Below are 19946 nucleotides of genomic sequence, written 5' to 3'. Positions count from 1 at the left end.
CCTAATGCCGTGACCCTTTAATACAGTTCCTCATGTTGTGGTGACCCCCAACCATAAAATTGTTTTCGTTGCTACTTCATCACTGTCATTTTGCTACTGTTATGAATTGGGTGACCCCTGTGAAAGGGTCGTTTGACCTTCAAAGGGGTTGAGACCCACAGGTTGAGAACCACTGCCCTAGAGGATCGCACAGACCCCTCCCCACAACCACCCTCCCCAATGGCCCCACCATGGTCTTCCTCCTCCCAGACTGGGCCATGATGCTCAAGAGCTTCCACAACTGTGTTCCTGGGTGATGCACCGTCCCTCCGAGTTTCCGTGGCAACTGAAATAGCCCCAAGGTGGGCGTCACACTCAGCGCTCAGCAGTGTGGGGACAACGACTAGTCTGTCCAGGTGGCCTTCCAGGTGGAGGGATTGAATTGTGGGCTAGACCAGAGCATGTGCACAGGTACTGAATTATGAGGACAGTGTGCATGTGCTATGCACATAAGTATGTCACATGCACACTGTGCTGAGTATGCATTGTGTGTTAGATGTGTGTACATGCACCAGATGTAAATGTGCTATATAGTGTGTGGTGTGTACTTTTAGAGGTATGCAGTGTGTACATGTGTGTTGTGTAGTCTGTGTGTTGTGTATGTGTGAGAGGTATGCGGCATGTACTTGTGTGCTGTGTATTCAGGTGTGCTGCGTGTTGTGTACTGGATTAGAGGTGTGTGGTGTGTACATGCATGTTGTATGTTAGATGTGTTTTAGATATGCTGTGTGCTGTATTAGAGGTGTGCGGCATGTACCGGTGTGCTGTGTTCAGGTTTCATGAGTCCCTCTCACTTGCTGACCGACACACTGGCCAGCAGTCCCCTTCTTGACGAGAGTCCGCCAGGCCAGAGTAGTGAAGAGAGATGCCCAAAGGTTACCATGAAGAAGGAAAGACATTGAGCTTCATAAAACCCAGATTTATTCAAAAAACCGATTCAGAAAGTCTGGAAAGCGTAATAAATATCTGTACAGCGCGCTCAGCACGAACGCAGCAGGACGCGTGGGCAGGACACCCCACGGTGCACACAGAGGCGAAGCTCATACACAGAGTGCGGAGTCGGGGCCCCCGGGGACCAACCACCCTCGGCCTCGGCTGCTCCTTCTCACCACAGACGGACTGACGGACAGACATGCACCGGTGGCTCTTGAGGGGTTGGCGACAACCCGAGTCCCGTGGCTGTGGGCCTGGGGGAAGCGCAGCAGCAGCAGCTCCCCCACGCGCAGCTTGGAGAATAACACCATCTTGTGAGCAATACTGGCGGGCACGGGGCACTGGGTCTCTTCAGAATGCATGGCCTGTCACATGGCACACGCTCAATGTTCCATGCACAGGGGCCTGCCACACTGCACACACACACACACACACACACACACACGGCTGAACCAAGGACAGGCAGGAGGCCGCCACTGAGGTCTGGACCCTGTGGGCTTTCCCACACTGATGGGGTGAATTGGGTGTTCCCCCAAACAGCGGGGCTGCCAGAGGAGGGGGCAGGCAGGGGTGCCTGTTGGGGTTGGAGCTCAGCTTATTGGTGACATAGCAACGTGGTTTTCATGACCCGGTGGGGACAAGGTGACACGTGTGGAGGGGAGGCTAGGTTCTTTTGTGCGTTCTACCATTTGTGCAAGTCACCGGGTAAGGGCGTGTCAGCACAGACCCGTCCAGGCAGCCCCCCTTGGGTGCAGCCCCTGTGGGTGCTGAGTGCTCGCTGCTCTGGGAGCTGGACTACAGGGCGGTGAACCCACATCTCTTTCTGGGGTGGGCTTCAAGTATCATTTTGTGGGAGCAGGTGCTGTGGATGCTAAGTAGGGCTGGCTGGATGGTGCAGAAGCAGGATCCCCCCCTGGAAGGCGGGTCAGGGACCCCTGTGGGGTCTTGTCCTCAGAGGGTGGGAAAGCTGGGTCACCAGGGTCCCAGGAGGCACTCAGGGAAAACATTCTAGGCCTCGCTCTCTACATACGCTGCCTCTCTTAGACCTAGTCTCAGCCCTCTGCCCAGTAGGTAGGCTCTGGAATTCTGGGAGGGCGGGGCCCACGATGTGGACCACACGGGAGCTCCTGGAAGGGGACCCCGGGTGGAACCAGCAGTGGTGGGAGGGTTGGGGTGGGGTGGACATCCAGTCTTGGGAAAGCCTTTCCCGCTGACAGCACCCATGATGGGCCTGGTGGGGCGGGAGGGGAGGTGGGGCACAGGCCTGTGGACCCCTGTGATCCATGTCTAGGAGCCTCCCAAGACAGGGCAGGCTGCACCCTCACTCAGGCCTGGAGCACGGACCCGCAGCAGAGGCGGCATTGCTTTTATGAGGGCGTGACAATTAACAAAGGAAAGGCCGCAGGGGCTGATCTGATCTGATCCGTGTGCTGGGCCCTGGTGGGGTGGGGGTGGGGCAGGGGCAGGGGCAGGATCCAGTCCCGGGCTGGTGAGCTCTGCCGTCTGGCGGGCCTTTCTTCCTGGCGCCTCCAGCCCTCTGCGCCTGTGGGGCTGCACGGAATAATGGAAGAGGGATCCGAAGACCCCGGGGTAGACCTTTGCATACTGTGTTTGCTCTGGTCGTGGGGTGAGCTGAGGCGAGGGGTGGGAGGGGCAGAGGGTGGGCTTGAACTAGCAGGTGCCCCCTCGGTGCTCCTGGGCGGTGGGAGCGACTCCACAGAAGACAGAGGCACAGACAACAGCTGTGAAAGCACACCGGGCCGGGCCGGGCAGGGCCAGGGGGTCCCCGGGAGCTGAGGACGGGGTGCAGAGCATCCACGGGGGATGAGGGCCATAGCAGGGCGCAGCACACGCCCACAAACACAGTAAGTAGCAAGGGTACACAGGTCACTGAACACACAGCTCTGCCACGGACACGCCACGCAGACACGCCACGTGCAGCACACAGGGGCTGTCAGGGCACCACTGCTGGGGCGAGCCCCTCACCCCGCCCCGCCCTGCTCCTTGCAGGGCAGGCAAATTCCATAGTCACAGTTTCCCGCCGGCCAAAAAGAAGCCCCGCGTGGTCTCACCCCGCTGAGCCCTGGAGGGAGCGGGGTGGGCGTCGTAGCTCCTCGGGGCCCCCTCACCCCTGTGGGAGGCAGATACCCAGGCAGAGGGCAGAGGCCTGGGTCCCGGGGGGCGGGGTTCTCCCCTTCATTGGGCTGAACACCCTCAGTCCACACAGTTTTTGGATCGCTATGGAATAGGATGGGGTCTCCTGGTGGGCATGGCCCTGCCTCACTGTCCAGCCCCAGCCGGCGGGGAAGGTTCTGGAACAAGCTGGGGGCTCTGATCTGTCACTGACAGAGCCCCTACCACAGTGCTCAGGGCCCCGAGGGGGGTGGTGGAGCTGACCGGGTGACTGGCTGGAAACACGGTGCCCCTCAATGTGCATTCTACCAGCAGGCAGGGAGGCGGCAAGGCCGTGGGGACTGGGGAGGGGCAGTCAGCAAGGTTGGCACAGTGGGGCTCTGGGGTGCCCGGTTCAGCTCCCCCACTGAGAGAGGACACGTGGACGGTGGTCGTCCTGCGACCTGCGGGGAGCCCAGTCCAGAGTCCACTGGCGAGCATGGGCTGGAGCCGGCCAGGGCTACAACCGAGTGGACGTCAGCCTCTTCATGCCCCGGCGCTGCGCCAGGTTGGACGCCAGCACGGGCTCCAGACGGGGTGCCTGTGGCGTTCGGTTCAGGGCCAGGTAGGTGGCAGCCATGGCCCCCTGTGGAGCAAGGAGCGATATGAGCCTGGGTGGGGTCAGGGGGGCTGGGTGCCTCCCCTTGCAGAGAGCTGCATCTGACCTTAGGGGTGGAGGGTGCAGTGGGGGATGGGAGGGACTTCCCCCCACCAGGGCAGTGCCCTGGTAGAGGCGCAGGGAGCAGGGACCCTGCTGTAGAATGGCCTCCTCCAGAGGTGGGCAGTGTGCTGGGGTCCAAGGCCAGTACATAGGCTCTTGGCCAGGGCTGTGCTGGGGTCACCACCCTCTTGTGCCCCCTGAGCCCACCTTGACCTCACTGTGCTGTGACCTGGGATGTAATGGATCCACTGGTGAGACCACATGGCCCCTGTGTGGTGCCAGCAGGGCCAGGCCTGCCCTCCGGGGCCCACAAGCCCAGGGGGACACACCAACAGCCAATGCCAGGGCTGCGTCCACCCTGCTGGCGATGGCTCCAGGTAGTTGGGACTGGCTTGGGTCCCTCACGGGTCTGTCCCATAGCCACTCTGAGTCTTTAGGGAGGATGCAGGGTGGCCCCCCAGCTGGACAGTGGGGGCAGCCTGTGCTTCCCAGGGGAGGTCACACCCACGCACGCGCCCTACCCCGATAATGTCAAATGGGCCACAGAAAGTATTTCCAGCCTGGGCCCTGCCAGGACAGGGCTGCAGCCCTCTGGTCTACATCTGAGGAATTTGGTGCTTTGAGGGGCTCGGTGGGACCCCTCCCCTCTCACACAGAAGCCGCTCAGTATGGATAGCTGCCAGAGGGGCTCCTGACCCCGGGCCTAACAAGCCACACACGGGGAGGCCCCTCTGGGCTGATCCCAGGCCGCTGTGGTACCTTCACCAGGTGGACGTCCTGCCTGCTGAGCTGGCTTTGGGACAAGCACTCTCTGTTCACAATCCACGGGTGCTTTAGCACCTGCACAGCCGTCAGGCGCTGCCGAGGGTCCACGTGCAGCATCCGGGACACCACGTCCTGGGGATGGAAGGGGGGAGACGTGGGCCATGGGAGGGGAGGGAGGAGTGGGGAAGGAGGAGACAGGAAAGGGGTGAGGAGAGGACTGATGCTGGATTCATCAGCAACAAAGGCATCTCAAGATTCTCTCGGAGGGCTGGGCTGCCTGGGATGGGCCGGGGGCGGAGAATCACTGCGTGCCTGAAAGTTGATCGGACTACGTTCAAATGTACGCACCGACCACTAAAGCCAGGGGAGAAGGAATTGAAGAGCCCTATCAGCTCCAGCAGCCTGAAGCTGAGCACGCATGCAATCAGGCTGCACCGACAATTGCCGGGGGTTGAACGTGAACATCGGAAGTTAGGACGGAGGGTCCTGGTGGCGGCAACATAGAAGCTGCTAAGACCAACAGCCTTTTCATCGCCAAGACCGTCTTTAACAACATACCTGGAGCCACATACAGGGCCACGTGGGCACACAGGAACCCGACGGACCACGCACAGGGAGAGAGACGATGGCGGAGCGCAGGGCCAGCAGCCAAAAGTAGGCCGAGGGCTGGCTGTGGGACAGACCCTCAGCTGCTTGTATTTAAGTCAGGTTGAAGCCGAGGGGCGTTCAAACAATTCTACAAGAGCCAGAATATGACACTGAGAACATCCGACCTGAACTTAGAGACCACTTCAAACACAGCGGTGGCATGCCCATCATGAAGGACCAAAGGCCGAGGAGCTGCGGGAGGACATCAGGGCCCTCATTCCCGAAGAAAGCAAAAGGTCCCGGAGAAGACCGACCGGATGAGAAGAAAGACCCAGACACCTGACTCTGACACAGACTCCCTAAAACCAGCGCCAGACAAGACGAGGGAAAGAAGACACCTCAAGAGCAGACCCTGGAGACAGGAGACCGACGGAGATGCTGCCCCAGCCGAAGGGCGAGGGCCTAGCTGGCCCTCCCCAACCCCCAAGCACTGCTCGTGTGCATGTCCCCGTGCAGCACACGCGTGCTGCTGAAGGGGGCGATGAACTTCTCTGCTGGGTCTTGGGAGGTAGGACGGGCATTTAGGAAGTTTCTTTTCCTCTTCCACTGAGTACTGGTGAGAGGAGTGCCAGGGGAATTGTTGCCAAGGGAGGCATTGTGCTTCCAGAAAAGCCTCACGGGAAAGTCCCGCAAGCAAAGGTAGTGGCTTAAGGAAAGGAGGGGGAGATTGAACCAGTGGGTGTGGGAGTCAGGAGTGAAGTTCTTCTCCCTGAATATAGAGGCACCAAAGTGGTTCTAGACGATAGGGATGATTTCTTATTTAGAGATGGCAACATTCTGGGGAGGCCCGTAGACTAGACCAAAGATCTCGTGGCAGTTACATGATCTGATGTCAATTTGAGGATTAAGAGGGAAGGGGTGGAGTCTAGCCTGTCAATCGGGTCATAGCCAATGAGGCCTCTGTGTGGGCATGGCCTTCTCCTGAGGGTTCTGGGAATTACTGTATTTCCTCTTTGGAGGTAGGAGACACACTCTCTCTCCACTCACTCCCTGGGTGACATTGCAACTGACAAGACACATGGAACTACACTAGTGTCCTGTGCTGGAGAAGCCACGTGGAGACACCGGTCAGCGCTGAGATGCTCACACCGCCACTGGATCCACAAGACTTCCCACCCACTGGCCTGTGATCTTCCTGCATTCGGCGCCATTGCATGTGTTTAACGAGACTGAATAGGACTTTATAGATTGGTATCGGGCCTATGGGCTAATATCAGGCTTATGGACTTGATCTGGACTGGGCTGGGATATTTTTTCAATATTCAACTGCTCTTGTATATAAAATAAAGCTCTTTCTTAAACACATATGAGCGGCTCTGGATTTGATTCTCTCGTCTACCAGGACTAACACAGCGCTACTGGTATGGCGTCATGTGAAGCTGCCCGCTCCTTCTCCCAAGGAGCGGCTTGTAGTTTTGAACCGCTGACCTTGCAGTTAGCAGTGCAAAGCACAACCACTGAGAGGAGATCATTGCTGATGTCAGGTGGGCCTTGGCGGAGTGCAGAGGGTAGCAGAGAGACGTTTACTTGTGCTTCATTGACCCTGCAAGGGCACTGAGTGTGTGGATCACACAGCCGTGATGGCCTGGAGCAGAATGGGGATCCCAGAGCACTTCCCTGTGCTCCTGGGGAACCCGCACATGCACCAAGGGGCAGCGGTTCGAACAGAACGAGGGAATCGAATGCTGCGGTTAAAATCAGGAAAAGTTTGCGTCAGGGAAGGGTCCTTTTACTCCATGGATACAGAGAGGATTCTGACTCATCGTCACCCTAAATAGGGTTTCTGAGGCTACAAATCCTTAAGGGAATAGATAGCCTCATCTTCTTCCTGAGCAACAGGTGGGTTTGAACCGCTGACCTTGAGGTTAGCAGTCCGATGTTTATCCAGGAGCATTGTGAGGGCTCCTCTCATCACACTTAACTCAATCTGCATGCTGACCAAATCATCTGGGAAGCTGTATCCATGAAGAAGAACTCAGCATCAGGGCCGGGGGAGGCTGACCAGCAACCTGTGATACGCAGGTGACAACCTTGCTTGCTGAAGTGAGAGCTTGAAGGACCCCGAAGCACAATCAAGCTGGAAGGTCGAGTTTTACAGCCTTCCGTGTGGATTACAACGCCATGGAACGCATTGCCTAGACCACAGAAAGTGTCATGATCAGCAGGGAAAAGATGGAAGGATTTCCTTTTACTTGAATCCGCAATCACTGCTCGTAAAAGCAGCAGTCGATTGAAACGAAACATGCGTTAACTGGAGCAAGTCTGCCGTGCAGGACCACGTTAACGCGCGAAAGGGCAAGATGCCACTCTGAGGACCAAGGTGTGCTGGACGCCAGCCGAGGAAGCTTCAGTCACCGCACATGCATGCGAACGCTGTGCAACTGAATCCGGAAATCAAGTTAAGAATCGACTTATTTGGACGTCAGTGTTGGCAAAGAGCACTGGACATACTGCCAGGGTGTTCCTTAGAAGTCAGGAGGGCAAGCTTTTGTCTTGTGTGTCTTGGACGTGTGATCAGGGAGAAGCCGTCCCTGGGAAAGGGCATGGTGCTCAGCAAAGTAGAGGGTCAGCACAAGAGAGCAAGACCCCCAGTCAGACGGACTGCCACAGTGGTGACAACAACTGGAAGGGGTGTGAGGATGGGGTAGGACCAGGCAGCGGCGGTTCTGTTGTCCACAGGTCTCCTGGGAGCTGGAGCTGACGCCAAGGCTCCGAACAAGCACATGAAGAACAGCAGCATCTGAGCTGAGAGCCGTGGACGCGGTCCACTCAGACCACCGAGGGTGTGAGCGGCAATGAGCCCCGTGGCCAGAGCAGCAGAGGGCATGTGGGTCTGGAGCGCACACAGGACAGGCACTCGTGAACATCACACAGACCTGCAGGAGTGTTGCAGCTGAAGAGCTGGAGCCCCGAAAGTTGAAGGTGTGCAGGTCCAAACAGGGGTGCCATTCAGGGAGGACGCCGTCTCCCTGCTCCCAAACTAGACACGGCCTCCCTGGGCCTGACCACTGAGCGAGCACCGGGGGAGGCCACTCACCTTTGCCGCGTCCGACACACAGTCCCAGTTCCCCCCGGAGAGGGCGTACTGCCCGCTGCCAATCCTGGCCAGGATCTCCTCGGGCGTGTCCTCGGGGCCGTTGGCAAAGGGGGTGAAGCTGTGGGGTGAGAAGGTGGGTGTCCGGTTATAAACCGGACTGAGAGCATGCTGGAGAGCAAAGAATGGACAGGCCCTTTCCTGCCACACCGCCATTCCGAGGCTGCAGCCAAGTCAAGCCTAACTTATCTCCCGGACCGACCGAGGTCTGCGTTCCGGAGAGGGCACGTGACAGGGCACGTGAGGAAGGCTCTGCAGAGCCCCAGGAGGAGCCTTTGCAGGACAACTTCTGGTTTGCCTGGTCAGGCTGTGTACGGTGGTCTCTGTGGTGATGGGCTAGAGAGTGGTCTCTGTGGGAGTAGTATGTGTGTCGAGGGGCCCCTCTGGTGATGGGGTGCAGAGTGAGCCAGAACTTGAGCTTTGAGGTCTCAGACACCCATGCTTGACTGACTCTGAGTCCTGAACATGTACCCAGATCAGAAGAACCAAGGTGCTGCCAGCCAGAGGGGCTCCCGACGGGAAGAGTCACGCCTGGTCTGAGGTGCGGGGGTCTCGCTTAGGTGAAGTGTCTAATCAGGAGTGAGTCTCTTCCTGTCCCTAGTTGTCCCGCAGGGCACTAACGAGTATGACTATGAGCGCATTCGCTGCACATCTTGGGGCAGAGCCCTGTGGAGGCCCCAGGGGGGTCCCTCACCCGGCCAGCATGGTGTACAAGAGGGTCCCCAGGCTCCACACGTCACATGCCGCGTCGTACCCTTGCTGCTTCAGGACCTAGAAGCAGGGACAAATGTTGGTGCATCAGAGCCAAGCACTCCACGGAGGAGGGGCGGGGACCACGCCATGCCTCAGAGCTGGCTGGAGTGGCTAGGGTGGAGTGGCCGTGGCCGGCTGGCCCCAGGGGAACAGCATTCCGGCACCTTCACACACTGAAGTGGCGGTCAGTGTCACCGAGGATCCTCCAGTGTGCTCGCATGCCGCTTGACCTGTCTGGCACCTCAGGGGCCTGGCTGTGGACAGTGGGTGCTCTGCTTTGCCGACTCCCCGGGCACAAGGCCCCTCATCTGCCCCAGTCAGAAGCAGGGTTGACAGGACTCAAAGCTGAGTAGCACGTCTGCAGTCAGAGCCCGACTCCACTCCTGAAATCTAAAGCCCAACCTCTGGCCTGAGTCAGTCCCGACTCAGCCCCTGAGCACAGTGCAGAGCTGCCGCCTCAGCCCCTGAGCACAGTGCAGAGCTGCCGCCTCAGCCCCTGAGCACAGTGCAGAGCTGCCGCGTGCATCCCCAGACTGTTGGTCTCTGTGGGCGCAGCCCACCTGTACTTCCTCTCACGGAGCAGCTGGGGGTGCTGAACCACCGACCTTGCTGCCCACGTTCAGCCTGGGGCTCCTTACACTATTCATACGGAGACTGCGACGTGACGCTGGCCAGGCACTAGCCAGGCCAGGGTCCATATCCAAGCTGGTGGAGGGCCTCCATGTTCTTATGGTTCCTGAACGTCACTCCCAGGGCCCAGGTGGTGCCGTGGGCGGGGATGGGACTGCTGACGGCGAGGCCGGTGGGTCAAGCTTCCCAGCTCCTACTCTGGAGGATGCTGAGCCCCGGCAGGGCACAGCCCCACGAGGGCCTGCTGGACAGGAGCTGTTGTGAACGCCGGCCACCAGGCCTTTCTGCCGTGGGTCAGTTTGAAACACTCACTCACTCACACATAGTCTCACACACACTCACATACTCTCTCACACACATTCACCCCTACACAATCACATCCATACAGACTCACACACGTACACACTCACACTCTGTCACACACATATACTCATATACTAACTCATACACTCACACACACACACTCACACATACACAATCACATCCATCCACCCATATAGTCTCACACACATACACACTAACACACCCATATTGTCTCACACACATATGCACCTACTCTTACACACTCACACATACACTCACATACACCCTCACACTCATACTCACTTCTATACTCTCACACACTCATAGTACACGCATCCTCCCACACACATACACTCACATAGTCACATGTGCACGGACACACTCATCAACTCACACATACACTCACGACATACACACACGTTCACTCCTATACACACACAGACACACTCTTTCTCTCTCTCTGACCCCACAGGACAGATCAGAGCTGCTGCACCTGGTTTCTCAGACTGGGATCTCTCTAGACACTGACTGCCCATCTGTTTCCCGAGTTGCGGCTGGTGGATTCCAACAGCCACGTGTTGCTCAGGGAGCTGACCAGCGCTTCCTCCATGGCACCACCCTTGGTGCTGAGCCAGTCAGCCACAGACCACCGGCGCTGCCCAGAAACCTGTAAGAGGGCCCAGAAGCCACCCCACCCCCCACCGCCTGCGCTCCCTCTCCCGGACTGACCTCGGGGGCGACGAAGTTGGCCGTGTAGCAAGGGGTCATCAGCAGCCCGTTCTCGGCTCGCAGCTGCTTGGCGAAGCCGAAGTCACAGATTCGGATGGACTCGGCGTCCCCGGACTCGTCCACGTACAGGATGTTACTGGGCTTCAGGTCTCGGTGAACCACCTGGCGGGCAGAGCGGGCGCTAACAGACCTGCTCCCTGAGGACTTGGGACCAGGGCTGTGGCTCAGGAGTCCAGACGCCCACCCAAGATGAGCCCCACACCAGCCAGTCCAGGGCACAGAGTGAATGGGGGATTCCCTCAGGGAAAAAGCCACCCCATTAGCCCACAGTGAGGCACAGCTGCGGGGAAGTGGGCCGTCTTGCAGAGAGCTGCAGGAAGGGGTGCTAGCTCATTGGGCAGGTAAGGGGCCCGGGGAAGCTCCCAGAGGCCCAGAGGCAAACTGCCAGGTCTAACACCCCACAATACACGTGGGGGGGTGGGGCTCTCTCTGCTTCCCTTGTGGAAGCCAGCCATGGGCCAGCCATTAGAAGCCACAGACCAGAGCTGGGTCCCCGTGGCTGAGGACCACCCTAAGACACCCCTAGACCAGACCACGGCCAGCGCGGTGATGCTACTGGGTGGATTGTGGCCAGGAGCAGGGGCGTTGGAACCCCACCAGATGGGTCCAGACCCTGAATTTGTCTCTTGCGAGGGCTGCAACCTTAGCCAAGACCCCATGCCTTAGTGTCCCTGCCCGTGAAACGGGTCTAACGCAGAGTCAGGAGTCAGCTGTGAAGAGCTTCGACTGTGAACCTGGGACCCGGATGTCTAGGTCTCAGCTCCCGCATCACTGCCACCTGCCTATCCTCTGCAGTGAGACTGACTCCGCTTTTAAACCTGCAAGTCACGAGCATTCTACACCTCCCTCCAGCAAGCCTGAAGGGCTTCCTGCTGCAAATGGGTTAAAAAACAAACAAAACTAACCCCACTGCCATCATGTCAACTCTGACTCTCAGCTGCCCTGCGGCACGAGCAGAACTGCCCTGCGGGTTTCCGAGGCTGCCAACCTTCAGGAAGCAGACAGCCCGACTTGCCCCCTCGGAGCGGCTGGCGGTGGGTTTGAACAGCTGACCTTGAGGTGGGCAGCCCAACCCCATGATGGACCCGGGCTCCGTATCATTGCTTTGGGTCCAGACAGTGTCATTTCTTCAGCCCACCCCCACCCCCAGTCCCGGGAAGGCGGTGGCACGCACCCCCTGGGAGTGCAGGTAGTCCATGGTCTTGGCGATGGTGTGCAGCACGTCGCTGGCCTCGCGCTCTGAGAAGCACCGCAGCTGCAGGATCCGGTCCAGGAGCTCGCCGCCCCGCATCAGCTCCATCACCAGGTACACGTACTTCCCATCGTCATACACCTGGGGGTGGGGTGGCAGGGGGCACGCACACTCAGACACACACCGCCCTGGCCTCCCACAGGACGCTGGCTCCCAGTGCTGCCGGGTGCCGCCTGCAGGGGTGGCAGTTCAGGGGAAGACACCGGTCAGCGGAGTGGGCAGAGTCGCTGTCCCCTGCCACTTTCAGCCAGCGGCAGCCCTGTGGGCTGCAGCGACCCAAGCCACACCCCTGCTTCCTGCCAGGAACCCGCACTCTGCATGCTGGCACTCAGGTCCAGCCCCTGGCCTGCTGGCTGAGGGGCGCTGTGTGGACGTCTGACCCTTTCTGATGTGTTCTAGCCGACAGGGTGCCCTCAGGACAGCTGTGTGATGGAGAAGCGGCAGTGTGGGCACCTGGCTGCATGCCAGCCCTCCACGTGGTGCCCCACACCCTGATGCACAGGGGGTGTGAGGCGTGGCTCCAGTTAGCACACAGGCTCCAGCCCCTCAGGGCAAGCTGCCCCACACCTGTGGGCAGGAAGGTGGGACCCATGATGAACTCATCCAAACCAACCTCACTGTCATGGAGTCGATGCTGACTCACAGCAACCTTGTAGGACAGGGCCCTGTGGGTTTCCGAGATGGTAACTCTTTATGGGAGTAGAAAGGCTTGTTTTTCTCCCACGGAGTGGCTGGTGGATTTCAACTGCAGACGGTGCAGTTAGCAGCCCAACACATGAACACAATGCTCTCCCCTCTCCCCTTCCCGCTGCTGCCATGCCCCACACGCCCCGTCAATCGAGGTGATTCCAGCCCATCAACCCAGAGCAGTGCTAGATAGTTTGTTTCTCAGAAACTCATCCTTCTCCCGAGGAGCAGTCAGTGGGTCTGAACAGCTGACCTTGGGGTTCGTAGGCCAGGGTGCATCGTGGGTGGGGCTGTGTGTGTGTATGCGCGTGCATGTGTGTGCGCAGCACAAGTGTGTTTGTGTGCACGTGTGCATGCTCACAAGTGTGTATGTGTATGTATTTGTGTACATGCACACATGGCTGTAGTGTGTCGAGAACGGGATTCTAAAGCCACCCACAGAGCCTTTTAGGGTGTCATGTTCAGGGGAGCAGAACACCAGGTCATTCCCTCCGGGAGCAGGTTGGACTGACCATCGACCGCTGGCCTGGTGGTCATTAGGCCAGCATTTCGCTGCGTGTGTTTACGTGTGAGAGTCTCTGGGGACCCCTGAAGTAAATGCCATATCCCCTTCACAACAGGCCTGCTAACTCTGACTTGGCCCCTCCCCTCGGCTCCCCCCTCCCCAAGCAGAGGGGCCCTCCTGATCCCCAGGGTCGTGGCCGGGCAGGAAGGAGAAGCCCCTCAGCCTGAGCCCGAGGCTGGAGACGCCACACTTCTCCCAGCCCTGTTCCTGTCTGTGCTGGCTGTGCGGTTTGGGGGGGGTCAGTGTGTGCAGGGGTTGGGGGGCTGGCGGGCACTTACGTCTTTGAGGGTGATGATGTTGGGGTGCTGGCCGTACCTCAGGAGGATCTCAATCTCTTCCGACGGGTCCCTTTTACTCTTGTCAATGATCTGGAAGGGGCACAGGGCCGGTGGTGAGAGGGGCAGTGGGCAGTCTCTCCTGCCTGGCCCAGGTCGACTGCCTCCATGAAAGCTGCCTGGACCCAGCCTCATCCAAGGGAGGAAACAAGAGACAGAGCAGGAATCCAGTCTGTCCTGCTTGGAATTAAAAGAACATCCCCACACCACTCAGTTTCCCCTAAAAGTTAGCTCGATGGATGCCGGACTCTCAAACACCCTTCCACGAGGCGGTTCCGACTCACAGTGATCCTGCAGGACGGCGTAGAGCTGCCCCTGTGGGTTTCTGAGACTGTAAAGCTCTAGGGGCGCAGAAAGCCTCATCTTTCTCCCGCTGAGCGGCTGGTGGTTTTGAACTCCTGACTTTGTAGTTAGCTGCCCAAGAGGCTCTGGAGGGGCCCCGTGGGTGAAAACACCGCGTCATGCTGCTGCCACCTGCTGGCCAGATCAGGGATGGCGTGGCCCAGGCGGCATGCGTCCACCCAGCATGCGTGGAGGACTGGGTCCTAATGGGCATGCGACTTTGCAGTCGGAGATGTTGCAGGGGTGGCTGTGTGAGGGAGCTCAGGGTGGTGGTGGTACCGGGTCAGGGGCGAATCCGATGGAGGCAGAGGGTCCACGCTAGGAGACTGACCGCAGGAGCAAAGGTTGGCAGGATGCAGGCCGCTCAGGGGCCTTTCTGGTTGTGCCTTTTCCAGGACACGTCACCCCCTGCCGAGCGGAGTCACCCTTCGCTGTGCTACACACCACAAGGCTTGGGTGAACAAGGTAGCTCCCACACCCCCACCCCTGGCTCCGAAGGCCTCAGCTATGCCTTCCTGTAGCTGCACGCGGCACGGGTGGTTACTCCGGGTGGGGGGTGGGGTGGGGGGGAATGGACCAGAGACGTCAGGGACCCACTTCACTAGCCAGGGTCCCGACACCAACCAACACCCCAACTTCACGAACAGCGGGCCCTGCCTTCCAAGCGCCTCGTGCCTGCCGGAACCAGAAAATGACAGATTGGATTTGAGAAGTCTCCTGGGGACCCCCTGCCACAAGTCAGGGTGATCCCCCACCCCCGCCCAGCACAGTCTGCTCCAGGCCTTGGATCCGCTGCCTGTGGCACTTGGTCTGCTCCAGGCACGGTTCCGAGAGTCACTTCCCACCAGTTAATTAGTGGCTTGCTGTGGCAGCTGTCGTTGAGAATGAGGCTCTGTGGTGACGGGTCCCATTGCTCACGGCCACGTCAACCTGTTTACGGGAGCGGAAGACCTTATCCTCGTCCCTCGAAAAGGCTGGTGGGTTTGAACAGCTGACCTTAAGCCCGCCACCAGGGCTCCTGACTGTTCCAGAGGGTTCTATAAGAGCAAAGGTGGTTCTGGCCCGTAAAGCATCAGGACAAGGCTAGACTTCTCCCCCAGGGCCTGCAGACATGGCTTTGACCGTGCAGAACATATCTGTGATGGGTGGGTTTGTGCCAACCTGGTCAATGAACCCATGTGGGATTGACTGAAGGGCGGAGAGATAAATGGCTCAGGGAGCCTCGCCTTTCTTGTCTCTCGCTCTTTGATGATCGGACCAGTGTGCAGCTGCCTTAGCTTGTTCTGTGTCTCAATTTGCAAGCTATACTACCTGTGGGGCTCCTAACCTGTGGACTGTGTTGCTGCAGTTTGAGGTTCCTTCAAGACCTGCTTCACCACACTGCTGGTGTAGACATCACTTGAGCTGGGGACTGTCAGACCCTGTCACCTGGTTGACTGTTGGTGACCCTGCCCTGCTAGTTGCTGCCTGTGCCCGGATAGCCCGAACTGCTCCACAGAGGACTCCCCGGTGGCCCTCAAGACGTGAAGGACTGCCAGTGTGTCACAGCTGTCTCACGGGAGTGAGTTGCACTGAGCCATTTGTACTGCTTTATAGAGTGACTGTTTAATTTTTATGTAATATCTGTCTATGTAAATATATATAAAATCATTAGAGTCCTGGTTTTGTTTCTCTAGAGAACCCTGTCCAACATAAGATCCCTCTGGGAGCAGGCTCCCATCATCCATCCACGTGTCTGCTGTGGGAGCTCGTGGGTGGCTGGGTTGCCCAGAGATCGGTCGTGGGAATCCAACGACCAGCAGGGTCTTCCAAGGCGAGCAGGCTTCAGCGGGGCTTTGGGACTGAGGCTGACTGGGAAGAAAGACCGGTGATTCAGTTCTGAAAGTCAACGTTGCTAGGGAGCTGGCATGGGAGTCCCCGGATGGCAGGACGCAGGGGACGGAGTGAGGCCTGATTGTGCAGACAGTGCAGTCCGGAGTGGCTGGGAGGGCAGGCGCCACAACAGGGGCATTTGGCACCACACGGATGATGAAGGCCGTTGGGAGGATCCTGTTTCTTCCTTGGCGGCTTGGCATCCTTTCCAGGATACAGGGACTAGAGACATGGGCACCTTGATCTGTGCTCAGTTCAGGATTCTCCTGAGTCGAGGGAGGAGTCCTTCTGGGCCCCTGCTGGATTCCAGAGGGTTTTCTGGGAGGCAGCTCTGAAACAACTTCTGCCAGGGGAGATGCAGGCCCAGCTGACCAGGCTCAACATCTCCCGTGACTTCAGAGCATCGAACTGCATATTGCGGCCACACAGCAGACCACGTGGACTCTGTCTCCTGGGGCTACAGACACAGGGACACCGCAAGGGGGTGGCTTTGAGGAACAGACGTTGATTTTCTCACAGTTCTGGAAGTAGAACTCGGATCAGGACTTGGCCACGCCGAGTTATTTCGTCAGCGCTCTCCGGTTCTTGGCGATTCTCTGATGGTGTCACCTGGCTCAGGGAGTGCCCACCTGTGCCCACGCAGCTCTTCCATGAACCTCTGGGACAGGAGGGACACACCCTCTGGATGCACATCTTCCAAGAAAGGCCTGTTTCTTCTTTCGGCAGTCCACGGGACTTTCAGTCTTCTTCGCCAGCACCGCGACTCACGTGTGCCCATTCGTCTTCGGTCTTCCTTATTCAGTGCCCAACTTTCACGTGCATTTGAGGCCACTGAAAATGCCATCGTCTGGGTCAGGCCCGCCTTAGTCCTCAAAGTGACATCCTCATTTTCAACCCTCTAAACAGGTCTTGTGCAGCAGATTTACCTAACACAACTCATCTTTTGGTTTCTTGGCTGGTAATCCCATGAACGTTAGTGGATCCCAGAAAGACAAACTCCTGGACAACTTCAACCTGTCCCCCATTTATCCTGATGTCACCTATTGGTCCATTGTGAGGAGGTGCGCTTGGGTCACTCCGAAGACTGCAACCCTTGGTCCCCGCCAGCAAGCGCTGCAAGCCCCCCCACTTTCTGCAAGCAAGGGGGTGTTGTCTGCCCTTCCCAGGCTGTTAACGAGCCTTCCCCTGATCCCGATGCTGCACTTCGGAAAGAACTTGGGTGACTGAGGTGTAGGAGGGACCCCCAGCAGGACATCTGTGGAAGTGGGGTCCACCTAAACACCAAACAAAACAGCCCCTCCCTCAGCAGAGGGGCACCAGCACACCCACAAGGTGCCCCACAAAAAGCCCCAGGCAGGTTTCCCTGAAAGTGTCCCTCTGAGAATGCTGGAACCGGGGCAGGCTCCAGAGATGCCCGTGTGTTGGAGCGGGTGGGGACTGAGTAGGACTGTCCCAAACAGTGGCCTCTCGGCTAGAAAATTCTCTTTCCTCTCTGAGAGTAACCCAGACACGGGGACTGCCCTTGTGGTCCCTGTTCCGAGGCTCAGCTGAAACACGCCCATGGAACGGCTTTGTGACAGGGGGCACGCAGAGCCCACTGGGCCAAGACCCTCATCGGGCGGGGACCCTGGGCCCTGCCTGGGCTCAAGCATCCTGCAGGTCACACACAAGGTGACCTGCAGCCTTCCTCGCTGCAGAGGAAGGGAGTGCCCTGCAGTGACCCCCTGCTGAGCTTGGCCCCCCCTCTTCTTCCCCCACCCCGCTTCTCCCTGAGCGATGGGAGCGGCCTCCCTCGGAAGGCTCCTCACGACACGACACAGAGGAGCCACGTGGGAATGCTGAATGCAGACAGTGTCCTGCGGGAACTGGGTGTGGGGACATTTGGGCAGAGAGACGCTGCTGGCCTTTGTCAGTGGGGGATCGTTTCTAAGACACCAGGCGGTGACTGGTTAGACTCACAGCTGTTCTCTGGAAGGGCTGCCTGGCTGTAGACCTCGGTCCCCCATCTGCCTCACCCCCTGGCCCCTGCTGGCCCACAGAGCCTGTCCTAAGGACTGCAGCCGGCCGCCAGATCACAAAAACAAACAGCTCCCTGAACCAGTCCTGACCGCACAGTGACCCTGTGGGGCAGTGTAGAATGGCCACTACAGGTTGCCCGGACAATGACTCTTCACGGGAGCAGAAAGCCTCACCTATCTCCCTTGGGGCGGCTGGTTGTTTCGAACTGTCACCCTTGTGGTTAGTAGCCCAGTGGGTGACCACCGTGGGCCCCTGGCCACCAGATGGGCTGACGGGACAGGGGAAGCCAGCCCCACAGGGACAAGTAGCACAATCACACACACGAGGCACGTGCACAACATAGATGCTGTGGGAGCCAGAGCAGAACTCGGCACAGCCCCCACTGGCTTCCTGGGTACCTGGGGGTTGGGGGGAGCTTTTGCCCCTGGGGAGAGGAGGAGAAAGGAAGCACCCCTGCAATTCTTCCTGGGACACTCTTTCCCTTCTCCCCCGCCCCACCTGTCTCCTCCTTCCCTCCTCCTCCCCACCATGCCAGGCCTGACTTGCCCCGTTTCCCTCACTCTGGGTGCTAGCTAGGGCGGGCACAGGGGGCCACGCGTGACCACATTTACGATTCGCAAATGCATTCATTTCTCCAGGTGACCTGATAGCAACTCCAGCTGATAGGCAGTGGCCAGGGTATGGTGTTGCCCGGTGGGAGAGGCCGACACCCACCCGGGGAGTCAGCACAGCGGCTGTGAGGGCTGCGTGGGACCCCAGCCGCCCTGGCCCAGCGTCCTCACCTTCACGGCATACTCTGCGCTGGTGGCCTTGTGCACACAGCGCTTGCACACGGAGTAGGAGCCCACCCCGATGTCCTCCTTGATCTCGTAGCCGTCGGTGAAGTGGACGTTGTTCCCGTGCAGCTGCTGAGAGGCGGCCGAGAGAAGGGCCCGTTAGCAGCCAGGCTGCCGAGAACCGGCAGGGACGGGGAGCGGGCCTTCCCTCACTTGGGGACACCCGCCTCTCTCTCCAAGGACAGGGGGGCTAGAACTACCTGGGGAGTCTGTGGCCACCAGCGTGGCTGACTCGGTTCCTGCACAAATGGGAACGGGAATTCTCTGCCTTTAAAGACGACTCTGAATTTCAGCTACACGGATGGACAAGGTGGAAAATTAAGCCCCACGCACTGCCTAGGTGCCCACTCTGACTCACGGGCCCCCAGCGTTTCCCAGGCTGACAGCCCTCTGGAAGCAGATGGCCAGCCCTCCTCTGCCTAAGAGCGGCTGGGGGTTTGAACTGCGGTCAACAGCTGGCCTTTCTAACGGACGCAGCCCCAGGGCTATGAGGTGGACCCCACACGGAACCAAGCTCACTGCTGTGGAGCCCGTTTTGACTCACCGCTACCCGACAGGGTGGTGCAGACCTGCCCCAAGGGAAGAGCCCTGGAGAAGTGTGTCTCCAGCCTCCCGTGCCACCCCCCACCCCAGAGTGCTCACGCCTCACAACGGCCAGCACCCACAAGGGATCTCTGCTGCCCCAGGGTGTGGCCAGGCTTCACATGGGGCGACCATGTTTGACCTGGGGCTTCAGTCACTGCCCCACCCCCAGCCACTTCTTAGGGCCTGGTCTCCTTTTCTCTCAGGGGACTGTGCGGGGGTGGGGGGTGGGTGGGGGGGCTTGAGTGACACACGGGCATGGGGCGTCTGGTGCCAACTCGGGTCCCCAGTGCAGGATGCAGCCTAAGGCGTCGGCATGGCCTGTCACTAGGTGGGCCCTGGGCTCTGGCGTTACCTGGACAATGGGGTGGACGGTGGCCTTGTGGACATCCTGCTGCGAGGGCTCCTGGACCAGGCTCGATGCCACAAAACTGAATCCTCGGAATAGGTGGTGTGCGCTGGCACTGGGGGGTGCGCCCGGTGAGTCTGCGCAGACATGGGGAGTGAGTGCACCTGGGGAGTCTGTCCAGACATGGGGGAGTGAGTGCTCCCGGGGAGTCTGCCCAGACATGGGGGAGTGTGTGTGAGTGAGTGTGCCCGGGGAGTCTGCCCAGACATGGGGGAGTGAGTGTGCCCGGGGAGTCTGCCCAGACATGGGGGAGTGAGTGC

General features: G+C 59.0%; 1 protein-coding gene across 2 annotated transcripts in view; it reads right to left on the bottom strand.

Annotated features, from left to right (window-relative positions):
* Positions 1–943: 943 nt before the first annotated feature.
* Positions 944–19946, bottom strand: part of RPS6KA2 (ribosomal protein S6 kinase A2) — a 194152-nt gene continuing 175149 nt past the window's right edge. Inside the window, exons 15-23 of one of the 2 annotated variants that reach the window (XM_045294508.1) lie at positions 19633–19799; positions 18642–18767; positions 13570–13659; positions 11962–12120; positions 10728–10889; positions 9007–9083; positions 8256–8373; positions 4565–4702; positions 944–3730 (exon numbers count right to left, since the gene is read on the bottom strand). In XM_045294508.1, the coding sequence (XP_045150443.1) occupies positions 3605–3730; positions 4565–4702; positions 8256–8373; positions 9007–9083; positions 10728–10889; positions 11962–12120; positions 13570–13659; positions 18642–18767; positions 19633–19799 (1163 nt within the window). In that variant the 3' untranslated portion in view covers positions 944–3604. The remainder of the gene's footprint in view (positions 3731–4564; positions 4703–8255; positions 8374–9006; positions 9084–10727; positions 10890–11961; positions 12121–13569; positions 13660–18641; positions 18768–19632; positions 19800–19946) is intronic. The other variant, XM_045294509.1, reaches the window with a different exon arrangement.

Source organism: Echinops telfairi, unplaced genomic scaffold, assembly GCF_000313985.2.
Source record: "Echinops telfairi isolate 266 unplaced genomic scaffold, ASM31398v2 ScPeMD7_3533;HRSCAF=4204_0, whole genome shotgun sequence".
Taxonomy (NCBI): Eukaryota; Metazoa; Chordata; class Mammalia; order Afrosoricida; family Tenrecidae; genus Echinops; species Echinops telfairi.
This window is presented reverse-complemented; position numbering and strand designations above follow the sequence as displayed.